At 38.1% G+C, this 26,201-nt stretch overlaps 2 protein-coding genes and 1 pseudogene across 2 annotated transcripts in view; 2 read left to right on the top strand and 1 right to left on the bottom strand.

The window, feature by feature from the left end:
* NUP37 (nucleoporin 37) overlaps positions 1 to 3,854 on the bottom strand; it is a 41,241-nt gene extending 37,387 nt beyond the window's left edge. Inside the window, exons 1-2 of the mRNA XM_060164758.1 lie at positions 3,789 to 3,854; positions 2,344 to 2,559 (exon numbers count right to left, since the gene is read on the bottom strand). Coding sequence (XP_060020741.1) covers positions 2,344 to 2,499 — 156 coding nt within the window. The 5' untranslated portion in view covers positions 2,500 to 2,559; positions 3,789 to 3,854. The remainder of the gene's footprint in view (positions 1 to 2,343; positions 2,560 to 3,788) is intronic.
* The window catches only part of PARPBP (PARP1 binding protein), a 90,614-nt gene continuing 68,259 nt past the window's right edge, over positions 3,847 to 26,201 (top strand). The window contains exons 1-4 of the mRNA XM_060164757.1: positions 3,847 to 3,997; positions 7,786 to 7,941; positions 18,507 to 18,731; positions 24,213 to 24,320. Of these exons, the coding sequence (XP_060020740.1) occupies positions 7,789 to 7,941; positions 18,507 to 18,731; positions 24,213 to 24,320 (486 nt within the window). The 5' untranslated portion in view covers positions 3,847 to 3,997; positions 7,786 to 7,788. The remainder of the gene's footprint in view (positions 3,998 to 7,785; positions 7,942 to 18,506; positions 18,732 to 24,212; positions 24,321 to 26,201) is intronic.
* Positions 14,888 to 16,170, top strand: LOC132529254 (E3 ubiquitin-protein ligase RNF149-like; annotated as a pseudogene).

Here is a 26,201-nt window from a genome sequence, read left to right as displayed (position 1 = left end):
CAGTTATTAGTCAGATAAATCCCTGAACTTCTTTGAATTAGAATGGAAATTCCATGAGGACAGGGACAGTTGTTTAACTGTATCTCCAGTACGTGGCACAGAACATAATTTGTGTGCACTACTTGCTAAATTAATAAAAAAACAGTTCTTTCCTTAGGTTATTTGGGGTAAGACCCATATTGCCAGCTCCACAGGTCTGAGGATCAACAAGGAAAACACATATGACCACAAACCATAACAGAGCAATACAAATGTTTTTACTAATTTTTTTTCTCATTTTGTCATTTTCCCTCTGCCACCCATCACCTCTGCCTTTTCTTTTTTCCTTATTTCTTCTTCCTTTTTGACTTTCTCCCTCAACATTTTTTTAGCTGAACATAAACTAGAGCTAAAGCATATTTTTTCAGTACTTTTGAACACAATTCTATGTTTACTGCTATTAATTTTAAAAGTAATGAAGCAAAATATCAATTTTATCTGTAGGGGGCTGCCTTCTTCTTTTGTAGGTTAGTAGCCTGTATTAGAAAAATGGTTTCCCTTCAGTCTTTTTCAAGACTGTGTTACATTACTTCTGTTAATCATGTGACTTTTTATGATTCTAACCTGATAGTCCAGCTGAAATTAGGCCAAGGACCATATTTAGCCTAAAAGCTAGAAATTCCTACCCCAACCCTAAGAGACAACATGAGACAACATAAGAGCTTTTGTATTCTACTCAGACACCAACAAACTGAAGCTTTTAATTCATACTTTCTCCTTAGGATAAATATACACACAGTCTAATTATGTATAACCTAATACATCTATTGCACTGTAAAATGCTAAACTGCATTTATGATGTCAAAGTACTGTAAGATACCAAACTGCCTCCTCAGTAAAAGAGGAAATAATATTTACAATGTTTATAATATCACTTTGGTGTAAATTTTAAATCTTGAAAATTGGTCACTGTCAAATTACCTCATTGATTAACCTCAATTTTGGAAATAGTGTTCCATGAATAACATTCTAATAAACAAAGGATTAACCAGAGATTCCTGAGGGTTGACCTCTCATTGTTCAAAGTCTCTCTTACATGTAGAACTGGCTTTCTTGTGAGAAAAGATGGTGTGCACCACACCATCAAATATGGGGCTGTGCCTGAGTGTCACCAATGACCAAATCAATGACAGCTAAAACATACATATGTATTAAATCTGTCAAGATGCCTTCCAGGAACTGTACATGCTAACTCATGACATTCTCACAAAACCCTATTAAGTGCAGTTGACCCTTGAACAACATGAGTTTGAACTGTGTGGATCCACTTATATGCAGATTTTTTTCAAGACATACATACTATAGGATTATATGATCAGCTGTTGGTTGAATCCACATATGAGGAACCAGGGTACTATAGTTACACCTGGATTTTGACCGCACCTATTGGCACCCTTCACCTCTGCATTGTTCAAGGGTCAAGTGTATTATTTTCCTCATTTTTATAGAAGCTAGGTTAAGTACCTGTTCAAGGCCATATAGCTATTAAGAGGTAAAGCCAGGAAGGAGTAAAAACCTAGCCATTTTGGCTCCAGAGTTCACTGTCTTAATGACTATGTTAAACTGACTGTTCAATGAGTATGATCTCACACTTTGTATACTCTAGATGTATAAAAAGTATGACAGCATATTAATAGGAAAGCTGAATATCATCATAGCTATAAAATCTCCTGGAGGATCGTTTTTTGAGCTCTCAATACTAGCTTGTTTCCTATGTTAAACTGGAATGTATCAACAGAAAAGCTGGATTTAGTAATTAATCAGATCTCATCGAATTGATATTTTTCCCTGTACATATGTTCAGTTAATCATAAACTTCAATTACCAGAATATTCCATTTCTAATCACGAGGCACAAGAGAAGCCTTATATACATAGGCTTTCCCCTGAACAACAGCAGGAGTTAGGGTGATGACCCTCCTCGCAGTCAAAAATCCTATTATAACTTGCACTAGGCCCTCCCTGTGGGCAGCTCCTTGGCATCTGCAGATTCAACTAACTTAAGATCCTATAGTATCCTAATATTTACCACTGAAAAAAGTCCACGTATAAGTGAACCATGCAGTTCAAACCCGTGTTGTTCAAGGGTCAACTATATTCTTTTTCACTACTTATTTAATGTTTGCACAAATATCAGGTATATATTATTGGGAATGTCTTTCTCAGTAGTTCTTCACATCATTTTTTTTTAAACATTCAAACTCAATATATTTTTAAAGTTTAGCCGAAGTTTACCAAAGTTTGTATAAGTTTTCTTATCAGTGAAATATTTTCACTGTCATTCACTGCAGTTTTGTACACTAACCTGAAATGTACATGTGCCAATGACCACGAAATTATTGCCACCATATGCAATTAGGTTTCCTGAATCCCCACTCTCAAAGGGATTGAATTCTACCACATGCACATAATCTTCACAATCCACAGTGTAGGCAGCATTTCTTGTGGCATCTTGCTTCATCCTGTATGGCAAAACTTGTGCAGTTGTAAAAATAGCCTTCTATTGGACAAGGTCACGAAACTGTGGATTACAGCACAGGAACAGTTAGATAGAAACCGTCAAAGGATTACTTTACACAATTAATCAAAATAAGGATGTGACTTCCGGCAGATCAAAAAAAAATTACTTATTCATATACTTTGTGAATGACACTTGCAGAATAAGTCACCACAAAATTCTGTTTAGTTTAAAAGATACAGTGAGTACTTAAAGATGGAATCACATTAATAGTAAATATATTCATAAAAAATTAATGATAGCTAATATTCATGGAGCACTATTTGCAGGTGCCACGTTAAGTATTTTACTGACATTATCACGTCTAATACTTGCACAAGCCTAAGAGGGAGGTGCTCTGATCCCCATTTTACAGATGAAGAAATCGAGACTTTAGATGGTTAACTAGCTTTCCAAGCTCATAAGAGGAGCCAGAATTTGAGACCTTCCTAAGTGTTGGACACCAGTACCAGAGAAGAAAAACAGACTCCTGCCTTGAAGGAGCTCACAATCCAGGGTTATTTGTGATTCAGTGTGAAAAGTGCTTTACTATAAGCAGATACAAAATATACGATCTGGAGGAAGGAGTGCCAACATGGGATACAAAAATAATATTCATAAAGCCAGGCACAAAACTTCATGGGCTGGTGGGCATTCTGGAAGTAGCATTCCCAGATGAGACTTATGGATTCTAAAGAGGTCAGTTTTTTTTTGTTGTTGTTGTTTTGTTTTTTTTAAGTGGACGGTAGTTGTCCTGAAAACATCTGGGCTCCATAACAAACACATCAAACACCTGATGAGTATTTACTGAGAATCATATGAGATGAGCTGCACCTCGGGGAATCTGTAAACTAGTAACCTTAAGGGGACTGAAAATCGTTAAGGGTGACCAACAGGTAAGATATCAGTGTGGGAAGTGCAAAAGATTCCAGATCCGGAAACTCGGTCCCTAATTGCTCATTAAAGTAGTGCCCGGTCTAATTACAGTCTCAGGGTCTCACTGTATAAGGCGGGCTGGACTTGCCCTTCTAAAACTGCTAAGACAGAGGAGGGAGGGAACAAGAGAAGTCCCGGCAGAGCCCCGACGCCTGTCAAGTCCCGCGAGACCCCGCTACCACCTCCCGGAGCCCGAGGTCGGAGGGAAGCGGGGGGGAACGGCCCGGGGAGAGGAGGAACTTCCAGAGATAGAGTAGAGGCGTGGGGCGGCCGAGAGCACAGACGGGCTGCTCCTTGGGCTCACGCGCGATACGCACCTGAGGGCGCCTGGAAGCAGCTAAATAGGAGCTAGTCTTCGCCAAGGGCTGCTGCGCGCCGGTTCTGCTTCCGGGTCAGAGGGCGGGAGCTGCGATTGGCTCCCCGACCCTCCCGCGATATTTAAAATGTAAACGCGCGGTCACTCATTGTAGCCGGGTTAGAGCTTTCTTCAGGCGAGTCTGCACCTCCCGGTTCTCCCCCGAGCCAGGTGAGTGTCGCCTCCTCCTCGCCCGCCTGTCACACTTTAAGTGGTGATTCAAGCGCGGCTTGTGAGGAGATTTTTCGGTAACAGCAGAGCGCCATGTGACCGTCTACGGTATTATTTGTGCAGTGTCTTTGCACTGGGGCCTGGTTTGGTCTGGGGGTGTTGAACAGAGTTCGTAGGTTCCAGTGATGGAGCTGAAAGGACCTGAGGTATCATCTGCTGACTGGAAGAATAAGGCTCACAGAGCCGTACTTAGATTCATTAGTTAGGCAGGAAACCAGGGTTCCAATCCTAAAGCGTACGTAGACTCCAATTCCGCTGCTTTCGCCCTCTCCTTGTTATATCCTCCCAAGGAACTGTTAGGACCTGCATTCTGACCGTGAACAGCAACGACCCCCCCTTTTTTTTTATTGAGCATCTACTAAGTGCCCGGCACTAGGTGGATTATTTACTTGCCTCACTAACGTCTCCTAATTTTATGAGGTAGGAGATAATCTTCCCTCTTTTACAGGTGAAGAAATTTAGGCTTATCAGAGCTTTTTGTATAGTTCAGCCTGACATTCAGAATGCTTGCATATTCGTTGTCTCATTGATTTGTGGAAAGTATTATATCTCTACCTAGGCAGTCAGGTGTAAGGCTTATTGTCTGGGCTCACACAGCCAGCTAGCTACTGGAAGAGTTGAGGCTAGACCAAGCTTGGCAAACTAGTGGCACTACCTGTTATTGTGCAGACAGTTCCTGAGCTAAGAATGGCTTTTATATGTTTGGATGGTTGGAAAAAAAAAATCAAGAGAAGAATAATATTTTGTGACATGTGAAAATTATTATGATATTCAAATTTCAGTTTCTGTAAAGTTTTGCTGAAGCCCACTATACTCATTTGTTTATGTATTGTCTGTGGCTAGTTTCACACTGCAAGGTCAAGTTGAGTAGTTGTAAGAGACCCGATGGCCTGAACGCCTCAAAAGTTTACTATTTGAACCTTTCCAAAAGTATGCTGACCCTTCGATGAGATTCACTTTTACATGTGCCAGGCATAGTTGTAAAAGCTTACCTTGTATTTATGTCATTTGCTTTTCACAAAACCCTGTGAGTTAGGAGTATTATTATTTTCATCTTCAGTACAGTACAAGGAAGCTGAGACAGGGAGAGGTGACATAACTTGGAAAAGGTCTCACAGCTTTTAAGTGGTGGAGTCAGAATTCAGAACCATCTAATTCCAGATTAGTCTTCATTATTAGCAATCCAAACTCATAGTATCTTCAAATAATATCAGTAAATAATTTACTACTGAAGATTGATTTTAGGCAAACTAGTCATATCACTGAAGCTTTATTTCTTCACTTTATGTTTTTTTTCTTTTAAGAGATGAAGGGGATATTTTGAAGAGAATTTTACTATTTACTAGGATATATAGTTTTATAGATATTTTAATTTATAGTCTTCTACCTGTGTCTTTAAATTGCATCACTGATTATATTTATAAATTATTATTTTGTAAATGGCACATGCCCATTTTTTTGATCATACAAACCCAAGATACCTGGTAAACACCCTGGATTCTGTTTATGTCACATAAAAAAAGAAGAAAAAGATAACAGAGGAGTAAGTAAATGGAAGTGTGTACAGTAAAATACCCCAAGTAAGATAATGGCATGTGACTGTGCTGGAGACTGGGGTACTTAAAAGGAAGTAGGGAAAATAAGGTTTAGAGGCATGTCTGTACACTCAGAGAAAGGAATTGGCTGCCTCATATAGGCTTGAGTATATAAAACATTGGAACTACATCCATCCTTTTGAAAGGCCTTTGTCTATCAGGAGAAGTTATGTAATATAGTGATTTAAGAGCACAGCTTTTGGATTTGGGCATCTTGGATTTAGGTCTATTTCCCCATTTGCTAGCTGAGTGGCATAGGGTATTGCTTTCTTCAGATGTAAAATGAGGATAATAATAGACCTTCTTCATAGGACTCCTGTGAAGATTGAATAAGGTAATATTAAGCTTTTTAAAAAAATTTTTTTCACTTTATTTTTGGCTGCATTGGGTCTTCGTTGCTGTGTGTGGGCTTTCTCTAGTTGTGGCGAGCGGGGGCTACTGTTGCGGTGCGCAGGCTTCTCACTGCAGTGAGAAGCACTGCTTCTTCCCTTGCTGTGGAACACGGGCTCTAGGCACGTGGGCTTTGGCAGCCGCAGCACGCAGGCTCAGCAGTTGTGGCGCACGGGCTTAGTTGCTCCGTGGCACGTGGGATCTTCCTGGACCAGGGCTTGAACCCGTGTCCCCTGCATTGGCAGGCGGATTCTTAACCACTGTGCCACCAGGGAAGCCCATATTAAGCTTTTGAAAAGTATCTGGCACCAAGAAAGCTTCTAAATATTATCTATTACTGTATTGGTTATCTATTGCTGTGTAACAAAGCACTCTGAAATTTAGTGGCTTTAAAACAACAACAATTTTAAATGTTTATGATTTTGTGGATCAGCGATTTGGGCTGGACTTAGTTATGTGGTTCTGCCGGTCTTGCCTAGGATCACTTATGGTGCTGTATTTCATCTGGCAGGTTGATTGGGTCTAGGTAATCTAAGATAGCCTCACTCACTTGTCTTTCAGTTGGTATTGGTTGTCAGCTGGAGTGCCTTGGCTCTCCTCCATATGGCCTTTCCAGCAGGCTAACTAGCACTTCTTCATATGTCATTCTGAGAGTAGCAAGAGAGCAAGAGCTAAAACTACAAGGCCTGTGTCAGGAGGTCCCCAAGGTCACCTCAGGTTGAATAATTTACTAAGAGGACTCAGAGGACTCAGCATACAGTTGTACTCATGCTATAATATATTACAACAAAAAGATGCCAAGCAAAATCAGCAAAGGGACAAGGTATTGATACATGGGGTGAAGTCCAGGGGAGATCAGGCACAAGCCTCCAAAAGTCTTCTCTTAGTGGAGTCACACAGGATATACTTAATTCTACCAGCAACAAGTTACAACAACACATGAAATGTTATCTGTCAGGGAAGCTCTTTAGAGATTCAGTGCCCAGGGAATCTACTGAGGTCTGAACATGTAGGTATCCTCTATGTTCCCAAATTCCAGACTCAAAAGAAAAGCATATGTTCAGCATAAGCTATATTATTTATACAAATAGTTGAGGCACAGTGAACCATTCTTACAGGAAATCGTCCTGAAATCTAAGTTCCCAGATGCCAACCCTGTAAGCAGGCTTTTCAAAGGGTAGTAGTCAGGCCTGCTATATTAACTCTTTTCAGCATGGGCCTTTTGGAACTAGATCTAGGCTCGGAACTCCCATGATGTCATTCTTGCCACATTTTATTGGTCAAATCAAGTCACAAGGCTGACCCAGATTCAAAGGGGTGGAAAATAGACCATGCCTTTTGGGACAGTATAGGGATAGGAGGAAATTGTTTCTTTTGCATTTTACCGTAGATGTTACCATCTATCTCAAAATAAGTATTTTAAAAAATACAGCTTTAATTAGCTACGTTTGTGTCTATAATTATGTTTGCAGAATTTGCCTTTATCTGTTTTGTATGAATTTTCAGATTGAAGGTTGGATTTTGTTATTTTCAAAGATTTGGCTTAAGAAAAATAGAGGAGAGGAAAATACGATTGGGCAGAAATTGTATTATTCTGTTTTCCTAAATTTAATTAAAAGCAATCTTATAAATATGAAAGACCTCTTGTTCACTATTTTTCTGTAACTGCTTCCTTATACATGTTAAATATCAATTTCCAACTAAAATAAGGCTTTTTAACATTGCCTTCTGTCTTACTTTAAGAGGATGGCTGTGCTTAATCAGAAGTCTGTCTTGGATATGATTAAAGAGTTCAGAAGGAATTGGCACAGTTTTTGTAACTCTGAGAGAACTACTGTATGTGGTGCAGACTCCATGCTCTTGGCATTGCAGCTTTCCATGGCAGAGAACAACAAACAGGTTAGTAGACTGTATTTAGGTTAACTTTTTTTTTAAGTGAATTTTGTTTGCTGCACATTTGAATAAACTTAATTACATTAATTTCTTTGCAGTATATGCTCTCCTATGATAATATCAATATACTGTATTCACAAATGCCTCTGCATATATTTGTCAAAATGTTACAATTGGATTTGAAATGATTTGTTTCAAAATTAAGGCTTTTATATGTATAATTTGACATGGGACATGCACATTTGATATTTAATTTAAAATCTTAAGGTAAACATACAACTATTATGATTATGGTTAAAAATTATTTTTATTTGATAAAACTTCTTCTCTGAAAAGTTCTAGAAAGCACACATAAATAATGTTTATTTAATGCAAGTATTTTATGACTAATTTCAGGCTCTGTAGTATAGATTAATTATTCCTAAGCCAGGCTGTGAAGCAGAATCATTTGGGAGGGCTTTTAAAAAATACTGGCTTCTGGGGCTTCCCTGGTGGCGCAGTGGTCGAGAGTCCACCTGCCAATGCAGGGGACACGGGTTCGTGCCCCGGTCCGGGAAGATCCCACATGCCGCGGAGCGGCTGGGCCCGTGAGCCATGGCCGCTGAGCCTGCGTGTCCAGAGCCTGTGCTCTGCAGCGGGAGAGGCCACAACAGTGAGAGGCCCGCGTACCGCAAAAAAAAAAAAAAAAAAAAAAAAATACTGGCTTCTGTACCCCAGCCTTGGACACTGATTTTCCTAATCTGCACTGAGACCCTGGAAATTGTCTTTTTTTTAACCTTTTTTTAATCTGAAATGATTCTTACACAGTCGGCTTGGGCCAAACCAGTGTTTGGAATAAGCTCTACCTAAGGGGCTAGAGGCACTCAGATGAGAGAAGGATGGATGTAGGCTGGAGTGGTAAGGAAAGCCTTCTTGGATTTTATATAATATACTTAAAGGAGAGAAGTCTTTGGATGGGAAGAATTTAAAGAAGCGATGAAGGAAGGGAAAAGTCAGTTCAGTGGAAGCATCCAGGGGGATTAAAATCATGATGGTTTGAAAATGGTAAGGAGACTGTCTTGACTAGAGAAGAAGATTTTTGAAGGGTGGAATGGTTTCAATGGGTCTGTTGGGCTAGATAGTGAAATGGCATTCTGATGAATGTTTTTTTTTTTTTTTTGGCTGTGCCACGCCGCATGTGGGATCTTAGTTCCCCAACTAGGGATCGAAGCCGTGCCCCCTGCATTGGAAGCGTGGAGTCTTAACTACTGGACTGCCAGGGAAGTCCCTGATGAATTATTTTAATCCTATAAGTCACTAGTTCCCAGACTTTTAGATTTCATTTACCAATAAAATTTCCCCCCCAAATTGGATATTGACAGATTTGAACATTTCTCATGTTAGCACGTAAAGCCATTGAGAAAAAATAGTGACTAGAACCATCATTTTGAAAAAGGAAGAATAATTTAACACCTGAAAATTAGAAATTCTATAATCTTAAAACAAGAGATAGTTTTTCCTAAGTGTGGATGGTTTGCTGTTTTGCATATTTAAAACAATGTTTATTAAGATAAATTTTGAACATAGAAAAATTTTGACAAAATTCTATCTTAGGTAGTCAGTTATTCTTTCCACACATTTATTAAGTTCTTAGAATAACGTTATTCTAAGAATATATATATTCTAGGAATATACCACTGAAAGAAATACCTGCTCTTATGGGATTTATCTTCTAGTGAGGAGAGACAGATAATTCTCTAATAAATAAGATATTTAGCATTTTAGGTCATAATAAGTGCTGCAGAGGAAAATAAAATAGAGATGCTACTAAGGAGTGTTTAGAGTTTGGGGTGGGAGAGTTCTTGTGATTTGGAATAGGGTGGTCAAGGAAGGCCTCATCAAGATGATGCCATCTGAACAAAGATTTGAAAGGGGGGAAGAAGGAAGAGTTGTGGAAATTTTTGTGGCAAGGGACTACCAAGCAAAGGGAACAGCAGATGCAAGGGCCCTGAGGTAGAAAATGCCTCGCATGTTCAAGGCATAGCAAGGAGGCCAGTACAACTGTTTAGCTGTCTATATACATGTTAATTTCTTCCCTTTCTTCCTCCTTGCCCCAGATTTCTTTTTTTTTTTTTTTTTTTTTTTTTTTTTGCGGTACGTGGGCCTCTCACTGTTGTGGCCTCTCCCGTTGTGGAGCACAGGCTCCGGATGCTCAGGCTCAGCGGCCATGGCTCACGGGCCCAGCTGCTCCGTGGCACGTGGGATCTTCCCGGACTGGGGCACGAACCTGTGTCCCCTGCATCGGCAGGCGGACTCTCAACCACTGCACCACCAGGGAAGCCCCCCTAAACACTCTTGGTGGTGTACATTCTGTGGGTTTTGACAAATGTATAATGATATATGTCCACCATTATAGTATGTATGGAATAGTTTCACTGCCCTAAAAACCCTCTGTGCTCTACTATTCATCTTTCCCTCTCCTCAGTCCCTGGAAACCACTGATCTTTTTACTGTCACCATAGTTCTGCCTTTTTCAGAGTGTCACATAGTTGGAACATAGTATGTAGCCTTTTCAGATTGACTTCTTTCATTTAGTAATATGCATCTAAGGTTCCTCTGTGTCTTTTCACGGTGTGATAGCTCATTTCTTTTTAGCAGTGCATGATATTCTGTTATATGGATGTATCACTTTATTTATCCATTCACCTTGTTTTACTTTTCTTTCAACCAATAGTCAAAGATTCCACATTTAATAGTTTTTTAGCTTAATGGTGACATAACTATTAGATTTTCTGCTAATGTCCTCTTTATTTCTAAGAGCCCTTTTTTGTTCTCTTTTTATAATGTCATACTGTTCTTGATTCCTGGGTCTAATATTTTCTCCTTTGAGACTATTAATAATATTTTGTTGAGGTTTTCATCTTCTTGCGTAATGTGTTTCCTCCAAGTTCCTTGGTTTTGTTAGTTTTATTTGGGAAGGACTTCCTTTCTTCTGATTAGAGACTTCCTTCATGGTGATCCTTGGCCATCCACCTATATTTAAGTGGAACACTAAAATGTTTATTGGAAGCTCTTTGTGCAGGGTTAGGGCTTGTCAACCTGATCTTACTAGGCCATTTGGTTGGAGAAGCTTTGATGTTGATATCTTTAGGATATCCCTTTTGGAACAGTTTCCTCAGAAAAGAGTCTTCTTTCCTCCTGCATGAAGGGTGTAAAGTTCAGCTGCCTATGTGATGGGTGCCTGAAAAGTGTGTCAAAATTTAGAATATAAAATGTCATGTGATTCCTATGATTTTCATTTGGGTTCTCTTCCTCAGCTGCATTCTTCAATCCAGAGAGTATTTTACCCTGTCCGGGGAATAAACCCCCAATTTTCTGCCAAGGTAGATGACTGGTTTCCCCTATCTCAGCAGAAACTAAGTATTAGGCAAAAATCTAAGTGACGATTACCCAGAGAGGTAAGCACAATGCTGAGACTGCTTCAGAAATCTTCACCAGCAAGTATCTCTACCATCACCTTCTGCTGGGCAGATTTTGTTCTAGTGGACACAGTAAGAGTGTTGATCTTTAGGGGCTTTTGGCTGTATATGGAAGGTGGGCAAGGAATGTCTCTGATCCAGTTTCCTGCCTTCTTATGGTCAGCTTTGTCTCCTAAACTTTGTGCTCAGAGTTCATAAAAATCAGCTTCTTAAATGCCAGGGCGTGGTAGACACCAGGGAAGCACAGACCCTGCCATTTGCTTACCCTTCTGTATTGGCACTTTTTCACTGCTTTTGATCTTTTGTAATTTCCCTTCTCTTATGGACAATTCAGTCATGCTTAATAAAAGTTTTCCTATTTTCTCCTGTAATTTTAGGTATTTTATACCAGGAGGTGCTTCTCTGTATATCCAGTTGTACAAATTGCACTGTTAAAGTGTCTGTTTTAAAATTATAACAAATGGTATACATTTTTCTGCGTCTTGCTTTTATCATTCAACATTGTTTTCAGGACTTCATCAGGTACTGATAGACAGAAAATTTGATACGATTTATTCATCTTAACAGTCATCCTTTGTGTGACTGATACATTTTATTCGTAGAAGGACTTTTGGGTTGTTTGAAGTTGTTTGGTATTACAGTTTTGCACTGAAATGAGATGTCTGTGCACTGAGCAAGACGTAATCTAAGCCCCATACTCAGTGGGTCATATAGTAGGTACATCTTTAATTTGCCTTGATACTTCCATACTGCTCTTCAACTTGGCTGTTAGAATTGACATTTATATCAACAGTGTGGGAGATTACCATTTTCTTATTTCTCTCCATATTAGGTGTTATCAAACTTCATTAGAAAAGAAAAAAAGTGATATTTCATTTTGATTTTTCGGCTAGCTAAAGCATTTAGCACCTTTTAAAATTCTTATCTGACCATTTAGGTATCCTTTTTTGAACTGTTTATTCATTTCCTATGCTTATTTTACTGTCAACTTATTTTTGTCTCTTTCTCACTCTTTGAAAGAGTTGTACATATATTTTAGATATATGTTATACACTTTGTTGATATCTTCCAGTGCGCTCCGTTTACCCACTTTCACTGGATATACTTCCTGTTTCACCAGTATTCATATGCTAGACCTCTCTACTGAGTCTTACTCTGGTATGGTCAAGTACTCACTGGACATTTTACCTTGATTACTGTCTCCACATCAATTTTTAAAAGTAGATCACATTGTTTGCTTCCTCAACTTACCACCTACCTTACCTTCCACACTCAGTCACTGAAGCTAGATACCTAAGGACCATCATAGGGTCTCTTTCCTTTGCTCCCCTTTGTAATTCATTTTCAAGTCTTGCCAATTTTACTGCCTGAGCATTTTTTTAAAAATCTGTCCTTCTTTAGTAATCTGAAGAAATGGTACTAAGGTAAATAATATATTATGAGGATATTGTATAATGGAATGGGCCAGCTTAAGGTTAAACCTTGGTGACCATGCACTAGAAAATAAGGAGAGAGAGAAAGTGAAATTATTAAGAATCATTATTGAATAGTGATTGAGGACTACTGTTCGGGAATCAAACAGACCATGTTCAAATCACCTCCTTTGTTTGTTTATGAATAATTAAAAAAATATATCCACAAGCTAAGTGAAATGTACCCTGGAGAAAATTTAGTTCTCATTGTAAAAATTTTGACATATTGAAATATTCAATACAAGTCACTTTTTCTTCAGGATTTGTCTATGTAGCATTCACTCAGTATCGCTTTCTACTTGTTAATTTTCTACTTGTTAATTCACTGTGAAAATTCAGACTCTGGGTGGGAAAGAAGAGGAAATATGAATTGCAACTAAACTTTTCCAAGTTCATGTATATATGCATGCACGTGTGCAGTGGATATGGTGGGTCGTGGGTCAGTTTTACTTTAACTCTCCATGTACAGAGTCAGCTCAGGCATCCCCATCTGTGCTCAGACTTCAAGTCACTTGGCAATGTGAAACAACATACACTTGCCTGCAGGTGCATTCATAAGTAGCAGATAGTAATAAAAAGGTGGAGTTGGTTGTATATATCCTTCATCTATATTTTCCACCCTCTACTTTGAGCTCTGTTTAGTTTTTTAATTCTCTGAAGTTTGAGAACATAGGCCCCTAAAGTAATAGTCCTTACAATAACATTTGATTACAATGAAACCTTTGACTACCTAGTAGAGTTGTTAGTCTGTTTATTGGTGCGCTTGTTTTCTTAACTGCTTTAGTGGGGAGAAAGAAAATAACTTTTGAGTTTTAGGGTCTTGGAATATTTTCTTAGGTGGGGGGATATTTTAGCTTAAATAATATAACACCTCTCTAGCAGTTTTAATACCGCTAAAGATTTAAGCTATTATAGATTCACTGAGGATTATTAATTTCGTTATATGGCAAATATGTATAACTTCATTACTACATTGCAAATAAAATTTTAGCCTTTCTTTTCTTCGGAATTGGCTTCGTAGTTTTAATTTGTCTGGCCATTATGTTATTAAGGCTGTTATTCACCTTAAGTAGCCTTAAGAACATTACAAATGGTCCTTTGGATGAAACAAAGCTATTAATTTTATAGCTTCATAGGAAGCAATCACAGCACCTGGGGTTGACTGTTAGATTTGAAAATGATCCAACAGTGACATAACAAATAAGAAGAAACTGTTTTTAAAATTGTATTACATTTATCTACTACCCTTCCCCCAACAAACAAATAATTATTTTACTTGAATAAGAAAAGAGAAAGGAAACTGACAGTTTTTATTACCTAACATTTATCAGGTGTTATTTAATCTGTACAGTCTTACTTTATAACCAAGGAAGCTGACTCAGAGGGATTTCAGTATCTTACTCAAGGTCACACAGCCAATTAATGCTCTTAAGTAAATCTGTTATCTTTTCTCTTTCCATAACAAGAATTCCAGTTGGTTAAAAATGTAAAGTTTATTTAAAATTTTGAATAATTATAAAAGTAACTTTGGTAAAATGTAAAAAGTACAAGCGCTCTGATAAAATGTAACTCTCCATTTTTCTCATTTTATTCTTGTGAAATACAATCCTTTTTATGTCCATCAGAGAACTAAAGCATTGAACATTTTGAACTTCCTTCAGATATTAGCCAGCTGGCGTGTTTTCCTAGCAAAACATTTTCTGATTTGACCACAGACCCTCTCAATCAGTTGTTACTGGTTTGAATAACATTACGCTGTCATGGTGGGCACCTGATCATGAAAGCTGATATTTGGAGTGTATTTTTATTTGTATTTAAAATGTTTTTATAATCCCAGTATAAACACTGTTAATCTAGTCAAAACCTTTTCTCACAAGATCAAGAGCTTGTATAGGCCGCTGGGACTGGGTCTTCCCGGGCTCTGCAGCTGGCGTCGACTTCTCCGCGCTTTTTGGTGGCCTCGCACGCCAGCGCCCTCCGGCTCCCGCCCGGCCCTCTCCCAGTCAGCCCGGCGGCAGGGCCATGGCGTGGCGGCAGCGGCCCGAGGCCCGCGGCGGGGCCCGCGGCGCGCTGGCGCTGCTAGCGCTGGCCCTGTGCGCGCCCGGGACCCGGGGACCGGGGCCTGGGGCCGGGCGCTCCAGTGGTACTCGGCAATGGTGAGCACCGAGTACGTGGACCCATAGGCCAACCAGAGCGTGCGGAGCGCCTCGGAGAGCGGCCGCTTTGTAGAGAGTTCGCCCAAGGAGGGCGCGCGGGGCCTGGTGGGCGTCCCGCACGCCGAGGACCGTGACCCCGAGGGTTGTGCGTCCTGCACGCGCTTCCTCGTGCCCCGCGGCCGCGGGGGCGGCACCTTCAAGGACAAGGTGTTGGCGGCAGCGTGGTGGAACGCCTCGGCCGTGGTCCCGTACAACGAGGAGCGCCACGGGAACCTCACCGCGCCCTTGTCCCACGCGGGAACCGGAAATATAGTAGTCATTATTGTTAGCGACCCCAAAGGAAGAGAAATTGTGGATCTGGTGCAGAAAGACATTCCGGTCACAATGACCATAGGGCTCGGCACACGGCACGTACAGGAGTTCATCAGCAGTCAGTCAGTGGTGTTTGTGGCCATCGCCTTTATCACCATAATGATTATCTCATTAGCCTGGCTAATATTTTCCTATATACAGCGCTTCCTATACACTGGCTCACAGTTTGGAAGTCAGAGCCATAGAAAAGAAACAAACTTATTGGGCAGCTTCCTCTTCATACTGTAAAGCATGGAGAAAAGGGAATTGATGTTGATGCTGAAAGTTGTGCAGTGTGTATTGAAAATTTTAAAGGAAAGGATGTTATCAGAATCCTGCCATGCAAGCGTATTTTTTATAGAATATGCATTGACCCATGGCTTTTGGATCACCGAATGTGTCCAATGTGTAAACTTGATGTCATCAAAGCCCTGGGATATTGGGGAGAGCTTGAGGACATGCAGGAGACGCCCGCCCCAGAATCTCCCAGGGGCGTTTCGACTGCAGATCTGAGTCTTACTTTACCAGATGGTGACAGAAGTGACGCGGGCAGCTCAGCACTGCCCACCACCAGCGACTCCGTGCTGCCTTGCGAGGCCAGTTTTAAAGAGAATGATGGTGAAAACACGGCCTTGCTAGAGACAAGCAGGAGTGACCCTCAGTGTGAAGGACCTTTCTCCTGGCGTATAACCTGCCGGCAGTTTCATGGACAGAGCTTGGGCTTGAATTAAAGGACATTTTATTTTTTTTACTTTAGCACATAGTTTGTATATGTGAAAATAATGTACATTCTTTTACCTTTCAGGTTCTGATTTGATATACAAAGGGCTAAGATACTTTATTCTTAAAAATAATTTTTGATTAGTCTTCATATATTTATCTATTAAAATGTATCATAAGATTAATTCTAATCAAGGATGGTTCTAGACTAAGCACATTGAATTCAGACTAGTTCAAATGGAGTTGTGTGATTATATTCAGTAATTGATCACATGAGTTTCCCTGGAGGAAAGACTTTTTTAGAACATTAAACTTGTAAATGTGATGAGAGAAATCTATCGCTTCCTTGCACCTCTGTACTATAGAGAGATTTCCAGACCTTAGAGCACTTTCATTGTTGTTTTTTATTTGGAGTTATGGGAAAAGCACTGGTTGACTTTAGGATTTGCATTTCTCCCTTTCATTACCTAATTTCTTCTAACAACCTTGATGGGGAGGGAAGTTTTGTCCATTTCTTTCTGTACAAATAAAAAAAAGCTATGATTCCGTATTGTGCACGAGCATGAAGTTCTTCATTGCTTGTTAAAGAAATGGAGTAGACAGACTCTGATGTACTCTGATATGGCGTTTTTGGGGGTAAATGATGAATATACTGATTCCAACTGCAGTTTAATCTTTACAGTTATAAAGGGTGGTAGATGGGGACTTTTCATTGCTGTTGTAACACAATAAACAAGTAACCAGTTTTCTTGAAAAAAATAAAAAAGCTTGTATAGTTTTACTTTAACTAGTTGTAGTCATTAGGATGAGATTTGTACACTTATATTAGGCAAAATCTTAATTTATTTTTAACATGAAGGATGTTATACCAAAATAGTTTTTAGGAATTTTTGAGATAAAACAATTTAGTTTTGAAGCTCTAAATAACTGGATTTATTTAACTTAAATACCACTTGGAAATTTTATGGTATGTAACCTTTGTGGGATTGGGAAGTAAAGTATACAATTTTGATGCAATGCTGAGATATTACAAATCTGTCTTACATTTGGGTTATGGGTCCAGTGTTTGAGAGTTACTCATTCTTTTGGTTGTTCATTGAACTAATTTCATGAAATATAATTAATTTTCATAATTTTTATATAACAGGTCTCTACTCCAAGGACAATAAAGATAATTTCCTTAGTTGCCTCCATATGGTTGAGTAAAGAGTTAATTATTTTAAGGCAGTTTGAGCACCTTGTCTTAAATTTGGATAGTAGTTAGAAAATATCTTTATAAAAGATATAGAGATTTGAAAGAGTCAGATATGTAGAAAATAATATATTATTTGGCTGTGTTTGATTTCTTTCTGTTATTCTTCATTGGCTAAAGATGATGTTATAATTTAGTTCCAATGACTAGTACTATTTAAATACACACCCATTATTTTAAATGCTATTAATGGGAAGATATTGCTGTTAGCAGAAACTACTAGCATATTAACTATGGAAGAGGGCAACAAAATCTGCATCTCAAAACCATGTATGGATACTTAAAATTATTTGTTACTCATGCTGCAGAAAGGAGTAGTTAGAATTTTTTTACTGAATTAGGTCTATCATGTTTTGGAGGGCACCATTATTAATATCTGAGATATTAAGTGGGACGGAATGCAATCAATTAAAAATCTTCAACATGTCCACTGGGATAATTTATCATGTAGATATTGAAGAAGAGGAAAAAACGAACAATTTTGTCTGATTAGTAACATCTGACAACTTATAGAAAGAAACCTGACTATGGCTTCTTAGCACTTGTTTGTTATAGTTTAGTGCGATGATGAGCAGGGAAGATTCAAAATTCTTTTCTGACCCCAAATTTTAGCACCGATATTTTGCTTCTGAAATAGTAATGAAATAAAACATAATTTTTAAAAATTTAATTTTTATGTTCATGCATTAAGACTAACACTTGGAATAATGTGATATGTAGGAATTCAGTATGACATGACAGTTTTAAATAAGAGATTAAAAATACATTAGCAAAAAGAACTAAAAGGAACTAAGTATTAACAGAATCAAATGTTTCCCCAGTCAATAGCACTTAAGTTCAGTTCACTGCTCACCCATCTCCCCACTTTGGGTAGAAGAAATTTAGTGAAGTTCAGGAAATAAGATGACTATATTTGCTAAATTTGTCATGTGCAAACTTATTATAGTTGTTCATATTTTTAAAAATCATCAAAATCTTTTTCTTTTATATCTGGTTTTAAAATTATGCCATAGCTCAACTTTGATGTTCTTTTAAAATCCACAGGAATTCAATGTAGACTTTTCTATGACAAAATTCAGTTTGTACTTTCTATCTTAATTGTAAGTTAATGAATATCTAGCATCCAACTTTATCATTTTATTTTTGGCATTATCTCTTTCAGTACAGTGGAGAATTTACAGTCTCTCTCAGCGATGTCTTATTGACCTGGAAATACTTACTACATGAGAAATTGAACTTACCAGTTGAAAATATGAAAGTGATTGACCATTATGAGAACATTAGGAAGATTTATGATGATTTCTTAAAGAATAGTAACATGTTAGATATGATCGATGTTTATAAAAAATGTAATGTTTTGACTTCAAATTATGCCAACATATCTCCTGTAAGTATTTTTTAAATAATTTTATCTTAATCAAATTAAAATTTGGCTAGATTTATTTTTACTTTAAATGATGGATCAGCATTTATAATAACTTGATAATGCTTTTGCTCTTTGGATCATGTTAAGAATGGAAAATTTAGCTACTTGAAAGCTAGTCATTACTGGAGAGAAATATTTTGGTGGTAAATGTTGTTGAATTTGTGTTATTATTTGGTTGAAATATAAGGACAGCTACTTATTAGATCAAAACATTTTTAATAAATCAGTATCAAGTACGTGATTTCTTTTTGAATTATGTCAGGGATTGATTTTGTATTTTCTTGGTTTAATGTGCATCTGTTCATTTGGCATATATTGTATAAATGATTGCTATGACTCTTTCTATGGATTAGTAATAGTTTTTACTAAGATAGAGTATCATTTCATGAGGATAGTATGATGCAATATACATGAGGTAATACACTATTCCTTTTTTTTTGCAGACACATTCATTGCCTTATTTTTTTATAGAGTATAAATTTTAAAGTTAATGGAGTAGCATCCCTTGCAGTTTGGTTTTGTCTACATTATAGTTGATAAACTGTTTTAGAATATATTTGAATATATCTAGTTTGTTTTAAAGTATTGAAAATATATTTCTTTATCTTAACATATACCAAGTGCCACTAAAGTAGTAATTAAACAGTGGTAATAAAAGAATAATTGCAGCCATAACTAGAAGAAAATGTTTACTGGATTTTCTCAGATATTAAAATAGTTTATAAATATTACTATCTGATACTTGGGAATAATGTTTTGTCTGCTTAGAATAGAAACCACAATAACAGTTGTTTAAGACAATGGAAGTTTGTTTCATTCTTTTATAAAAGATGTCAAAAGGTTAGCATCTAGGACTGATATGATAGGTTCATGGTTATCAGATAATACCTAGGATTTTACTGTCAGTCTGCTCTCCTATCTTAGTTCTTGACTTCTACCCTCAAGATCATTTGTGGTCCAAGATAGTTGTTGGAGCTCCAGACATTGTATCAGCATTTCATGCAGCAGGAAATAGTAAGGGAGCACCACACTCTCTTTTCCTTTGAAAGAGATGTAGCTCTTTTGCTTCCATCTCATTAACCAAAGCTTAGTCATATGGCCAGACCAACATGCTAGCAAGGATGGAGAATGTAGTCTTTATTCTGGGTAGTAATATGCCAGAAGATAAAAGAAAGCTCTGATACTAAGGAAGAAGGGGAGAATGGATACTGGCAGGCGGTTTGTTGTCTTTGCCTCATGGGGCTATCATGGAAACCTTTGCCTTTTTGTAACTTTCTCAAAATACATGCACACACGTGTACATGCATACCCACACGTACTCATCCACACCATGATGAGGATACTTGTGAGTGAAGACAGTTTTTTTTATTCCTCTCTAGTTATGTTTTATTTGCTTACCTGTAGAGATGATTTTTAACTACTTTTCACAAAGTTAATTTAGAGAAGTTCATCAAACACAAGTATTAGATTGTAGGAACAACAAACATGAGTTTCTGATAAGCCAGTGAGAGTATAATCTGCCTGAGGTCTTTGTTTTCATTTTATCCTTTGCCTATAAGTCCTCTAATAAGTTTCTTCATTTAAGTGAATCAGCTTATAGTGTGAGATATATAAGGTTTTACATTTGAGGAAGTTCTGTCTCCAAATATCAATATGTCTCCTTTGAAGAACATCAGGAATGAAGTGGGAACTGCTGAGATGGTAATATATGAAGCAGAAAATTTTCTGCATTTAAATCTTAGAAGGCTAACAGCTTGATCTCTGGTACTTATGTTACTCAAAGGAAATTTGCAGCGAGGAAAAAGTGAGCAGGAAAATATCCCTAGATCGACATTTCAAAAATATGCTAAATGTAACCCTAATTTATGCTAAAAGTATCTTTAAAGATACATATCAGAAAGTTCTAAATATTTCTGAGCTTCAGGGTCCTGAAATATCATGACCCTAATAAGCTTTTTTGTTTTTGATTTATTGTAGCCTAAATAAGGCAAGAATTAAGAGGAATTAAGATAAAGGTAAGACAGGGAAGTTCTGGGAACATAATTTGAATGATAGCCCTTTCTCCTTTGTTTCCTACTTTTATAATTCCTCTCCCGAGGAACATGGATGCAGGGCCCATGGGCATCTGGGAGCATAGAAGTCCTTGGATGCTAACTGGACTCTAAGTAGGGAGAATTGTTACAGAGATTGCTCTCATGAACTGAGTAATTATCTGGAGGACAAAATCAGAGACCTGAGCTGAGGAGCAGAAGTGGTAGGTCCTGAGAAGAGCTAAGCAGCCCTCAGAAATCTGAGGAAGGTCAATAAATGCCTTCTATGAGTGTGCCAGGGTTCTTTTACTCTCAAGAAGCAGCAGAGTAGCTGAGTGGATGGTCTTACTGTTGGTGAGGCTTGAGAGACCACAAGAAGACTGTTTTTCAGCCTAAGCAGGTGACTGGCAGCTTGCTTATTTCTCCACTGCTCAATTTCTTGCTTATTTCTCCACTGCTCAATAAGGAGTAGAGACCATTTCAACTTCCATTACTCATAGAACTGTCATCACTTAATGGACCTCAACAGTCAGCTGGGCCCCAAAGAGCCAGTGAAGAGAAGCAACGGTCACCTAAGGGGTCTCAGTGGCCAGAAAGATGAGTCAGCTAAGAACACACATGCCTAACAAAATAGAGCTGCTGGAAGGGAATGATAGCAAATTGAATCCAGCGAAATAATAAGTACTCAAGGAACTTCAAGTATATATCTAAACATAAGACTTTCTAGACATTAAAAAAAAAAGAAGAAAAGTTTTCCCAATGTAACAGATGAATTCAGACTCAAATTAGTATCCTGAAAGTCAAGTACAATAAGTAAAGCACAGAGTAAAACACATAAAGAAACAAAGAGGGAAAGTTAAGAAACTTGGAGGTTAGATCTAGAGGATTAAGAAACTTAGAGGTTAGATCTAGAGGATTTAACATATAAATGTTAGGAGTTCTAGAAGGAGAAAAAAGAACAGATGCAAAAGAGGCCATGATAAAATAAATCATATATTTGTTACAACTACATTTGTTATAATAAATATTTTCCTGAGTCTCCTAAGGAGTGTTTATGAAGTTCCAGGCTGAATTGATGAGAAATGACACATACCTAGACATATCCTGGTAAAATTCCTGAACTCTTAATTTCCTGGCAGAAAGAACAAGTTATTTAAAAAGAACAAAAAATTAAATAGCATGTCCTGAAAGTGACCTAAGAATTCCATCCTCAATCAAGATATCATTTATCAGCCAAGTTAAGGAAGGATTTGTGAGGATATGCAAAAATTTAAAGAATGTCATCATCATACCTCGTGTGAAGCATTTACCTACCTTTCCAAAGACTAATAATTAAACAGATGAACTGGAGCAGCGGTCTATCTAGGGAAAGATGGTAGTGAGCACTAAAACTTGGAGTGTGTATGTGCAGTTAAAATGATAAGGATGGACTGGGAATATGTGAGCTAAAATGGAAGACTTACCCTAAGAGAGATTCTAATACTAGTTTAGAATTAAAACTGCTAAACTTCGTAGTTTGTTAGGGGTAAGTAGCAGGCATTATCACTTTTAAAAAATAATAGAGAAATATGAGTCTGATTTGAGTACAGGGAGAGTAAAGTCAACTATTAATGGAATGGAAAAAATACAGTACATCTTCCAAATAACAGGATAAAAATACAGTGAGTAGCAACCTGTCAAATCAGTAAAGATACAAATCAGTAAAATTAATAGTGTACCACAGCAAATATATTGTGATTTTTATCTTGCCTAAGAAAGCTTTATGCTATATATATATATTTTTTTTTTTCTTTTTTTTGCGGTACGCGGGCCTCTCACTCTTGAGGCCTCTCCTGTTGTGGAGCACAGGCTCCGGACGTTCAGGCTCAGCAGCCATGGCTCACCGGCCCAGCCACTCCGTGGCATGTGGGACCTTCCCAGACCGGGGCCTGAACCCGTGTCCCCTGCATCGGCAGGCGGACTCTCAACTACTGCGCCACCAGGGAAGCCCTATGCTATATTTTCTAGAGTCCTTGTCTAACTTTGAGGTCTAGGAACTGCTTTACACTAAAAATTATTTAGGACTAGAAGGAGATTTTGTTTATGTGGATTATATCTATTGATATTTTCCATATTAAAAATTAAAGAGAAATGTTTAAAATGTTTATCAGTATTAAATTATTGATATTGAACCTATTACATTTTAATATGAATAACAATGTTATGAAGAATAACTTTATTTTCCAAAAATAAAAAAATTGTGAGAATAGTGACATTGTTTTACATTTTTACGAGTATCTTTAATATCATGTGTGATAGAAAATACCTGGATTCACATGTCTGCTTCTATTTGATAAGTTAGTTTGATTGAAGTATATCAAGAAAATTCAAATTCACATTGATACATAGTTGGAAAAGGAGGACTTCCCATATCCCCTGAATGGGTCTTAAGGACCTCAGAAGTACTTGGATCATACTTTGATACCCACTGAACTGATCTAGAATAATGTACTTTGCATGTAATTAAATATGAAAGTGTTTTTTAACTAGAAGGTAATATTCTCCCATTTCTAAAAATAATATTGTGTTTATGGAAAAATAAATCTTTGCTTTCAGCATCTCTTCTGAAAACATAAGAACCACAAGTGTGAGTACTACCATTATTCAAAATTTGTTAAATAGTAAATTCTTATTTTGGTGATCTTGAATTTTGAGATTGAAAAATTGTATATGTTATAAACAACAAAATCCTAGGCTTTCTAGTTTTTTTTTATCACTTGATTAACTCTTTATGAGTACCAGCTTATCATATCAGTAGAATTGTGGCAAATGCTATTTCTTTTCAAGGAGTATATATTGGTGAGTTACTTTAGTTATAATTTTGCAGTATCTCACTGGGCTTTGTTAATTCAGTTTGTCCCTTTCCTTCAGGTTTACTTATCAGGAATTGTGTATGTGTTTGTGTTTGTACATACCTGTATAATCTTCAATCCCTTAGAATAAATGAAATAATATGGAGATATTGAGTAGTATGTCAGGCTGAAAGCAAATATCTCTTTATAAATTATTTTTTCGTGGAAACTCTTATTTTGTTTGAAATATTGTGGCTTAGGAAAATAGATTTACTTATGTATATTACAAAATAAAGCATTTATTGTGGGCATTAGCTAAGACTTTCTTCCGTACAAATAAAAGGCTCAGATGAAATTTCCAAGGTCATCTTTTAACTCTGAACTTGTAAAACTCTTTGAGTACAAGTACCATTGGAAACAGATTGTTAGGAAATTTAATTGCGTGTATATTATGGACTGCCAACAAAAGTCAGGTAATGTGCTGTACACTGGAACATCAGAGACACTAAGTAGAGCTAGGTGTGAAATATTTTTTACAGTTGGCGTAGCATTTTGTTAGTAACATCTTGTATTTCTTACAGAGTCAACTACGGGATTTTCTGTCTGGCAGACAGTATGCAGTAGATAATGAAACTGATTTTTCTGAACCAATGTCACCAATTAGTAAATGCAACTGGGATAATGAAAAGGTATGGCTAAATTGTGATTAAATAAAAGCAGGATATGATCCTCTTAAAATCACTGTGAATTTGTACGTTACAGTTACTATTTTTTTAAAATTTTTAAAAAGTTTTTAATTTGCTAAAATAAAAAAAATTTGTGAAGAGTAGTACATTGGAGACTGCCAAGAGCATGGTAATAATCAGTTTATTCATGGTTTTGGGCCATGGTAACAGGCACTGTGCAAAAATAGGTATCACTAAGTATTGGAAAAGTTGGTACAGGTTGCCAGAGTTCTTTGAATTTTTACACGTGGTATACTTCACAGTTAGTATTTTATTTTATTTTATTTCATTTAGTAATATGCTTACTTATTTATTTATTTATTTTTGGCTGCGTTGGGTCTTTGTTGCTGTGCGCACTGGCTTTCTCTAGTTGTGGCGAGCGGGGGCTTCTCTTGCTTGCGGTGCGTGTGCTTCTCATTGTGGTGGTTTCTCTTGTTGCAGAGCATGGGCTCTTGGCACACAGGCTGCAGGAGTTGTGGCACGCAGGTTCAGTAGTTGTGGGACGTGGGCTCTAGAGCTCAGGCTCAGTAGTTGGGGCGCGTGGGCTTAGTTGCTGCGCAGCATGTGGGATCTTCCCAGACCAGGGCTCGAACCCATGTCCCCTGCATTGGCTTAACCTTAACCTTAACCACAGATTCTTAACCTCTGTGCCACCAGGGAGGTCCCACAGTTAGCATTTTAAATGGTTGATTCTTAGGAGAATATGTTCTGTTCTCCACTCTTTAAAAAATCTGTTTCTACTCTTTGCAGTAGAATAGCTGATGCATCATGAGTTCTGATAACAGGATTTGCTGTCCAAACAAACCACAGAAAAGTAGTACAGGTTTGGTTTAATATAAGTTACCTTCAGCTGAACAGTATTCTAGGTACCTAATTACATGTAGTAATTCCTCACTAACGATGGGAGTTGTGTTTATGAAAGTTTCTTAGTAAAATTACCATTGACAAGATGAAAGGTTAAGAGTACTGGAAAGAACATATCTAAAAATATGTTATGTGAGATTGATTCAAGATGGCGGACTAGAAGGACATGCTCTCACTCCCTCTTGCGAGAACACTGGAATCACAACTAACTGCTGAACAGTCATCGACAGGAAGACACTGGAACTCACCAAAACAGATACCCCACATCCAAAGACAAAGGAGAAGCCACAAGGAGATGGTAGGAGGGGTGCAATCACAAAAAATCAAATCCCATACCTGCTGGGTGGGTGACCCACAAACTGGAGAACACTTATACCACAGAAGTCCACCCACTGGAATGAAGGTTGTGAGCCCCACTTCAGGCTTCAGAACCTGGGGGTCCGGCAAAGGGAGGAGGAATTCCTAGAGAATCAAACTTTGAAGGCTAGCGGGATTTGATTGCACAACTTCGACAGGACTGGGGGAAATGGAGACTCCACTCTTGGAGGGCACACACAAAGTAGTGTTTGCATCGGGACCCAGGGGAAGAAGCAGTGACCCCACAGAGACTGAACCAGACCTACCTGCTAGTGTTGTGGGGTCGCCTGCAAAGAGGCGGGGGGTGGCTCTGTCTCACCGTGAGGACAAGGACACTGGCAGCAGAAGTTCTGGGAAGTACTCCTTGGCGTGAGCCCTCCCAGAGTCCGCCATTAGCCTCACCAAAGAGGTAGGCTCCAGTGTTGGGTCACCTCAGGCCAAACAACCAACAGGGAGGGGACACAGCCCCACCCAACAGCAGGCAAGTGGATTAAAGTTTTATTGAGCTCTGCCCACCAGAGCAACAGTCAGCACTACCCACCACCAGTCCCTCCCATCAGGAAACTTGCACAAGCCTCTTAGACAGCCTCATCCACCAGAGGGCAACAGCAGAAGCAAGAAGAA

Source organism: Lagenorhynchus albirostris, chromosome 11 (assembly GCF_949774975.1).
Source record: "Lagenorhynchus albirostris chromosome 11, mLagAlb1.1, whole genome shotgun sequence".
NCBI classification, from domain to species: Eukaryota; Metazoa; Chordata; class Mammalia; order Artiodactyla; family Delphinidae; genus Lagenorhynchus; species Lagenorhynchus albirostris.
Note: the sequence above shows the minus strand (reverse complement) of the source record. Positions and strands in the feature narration are given on the sequence as shown.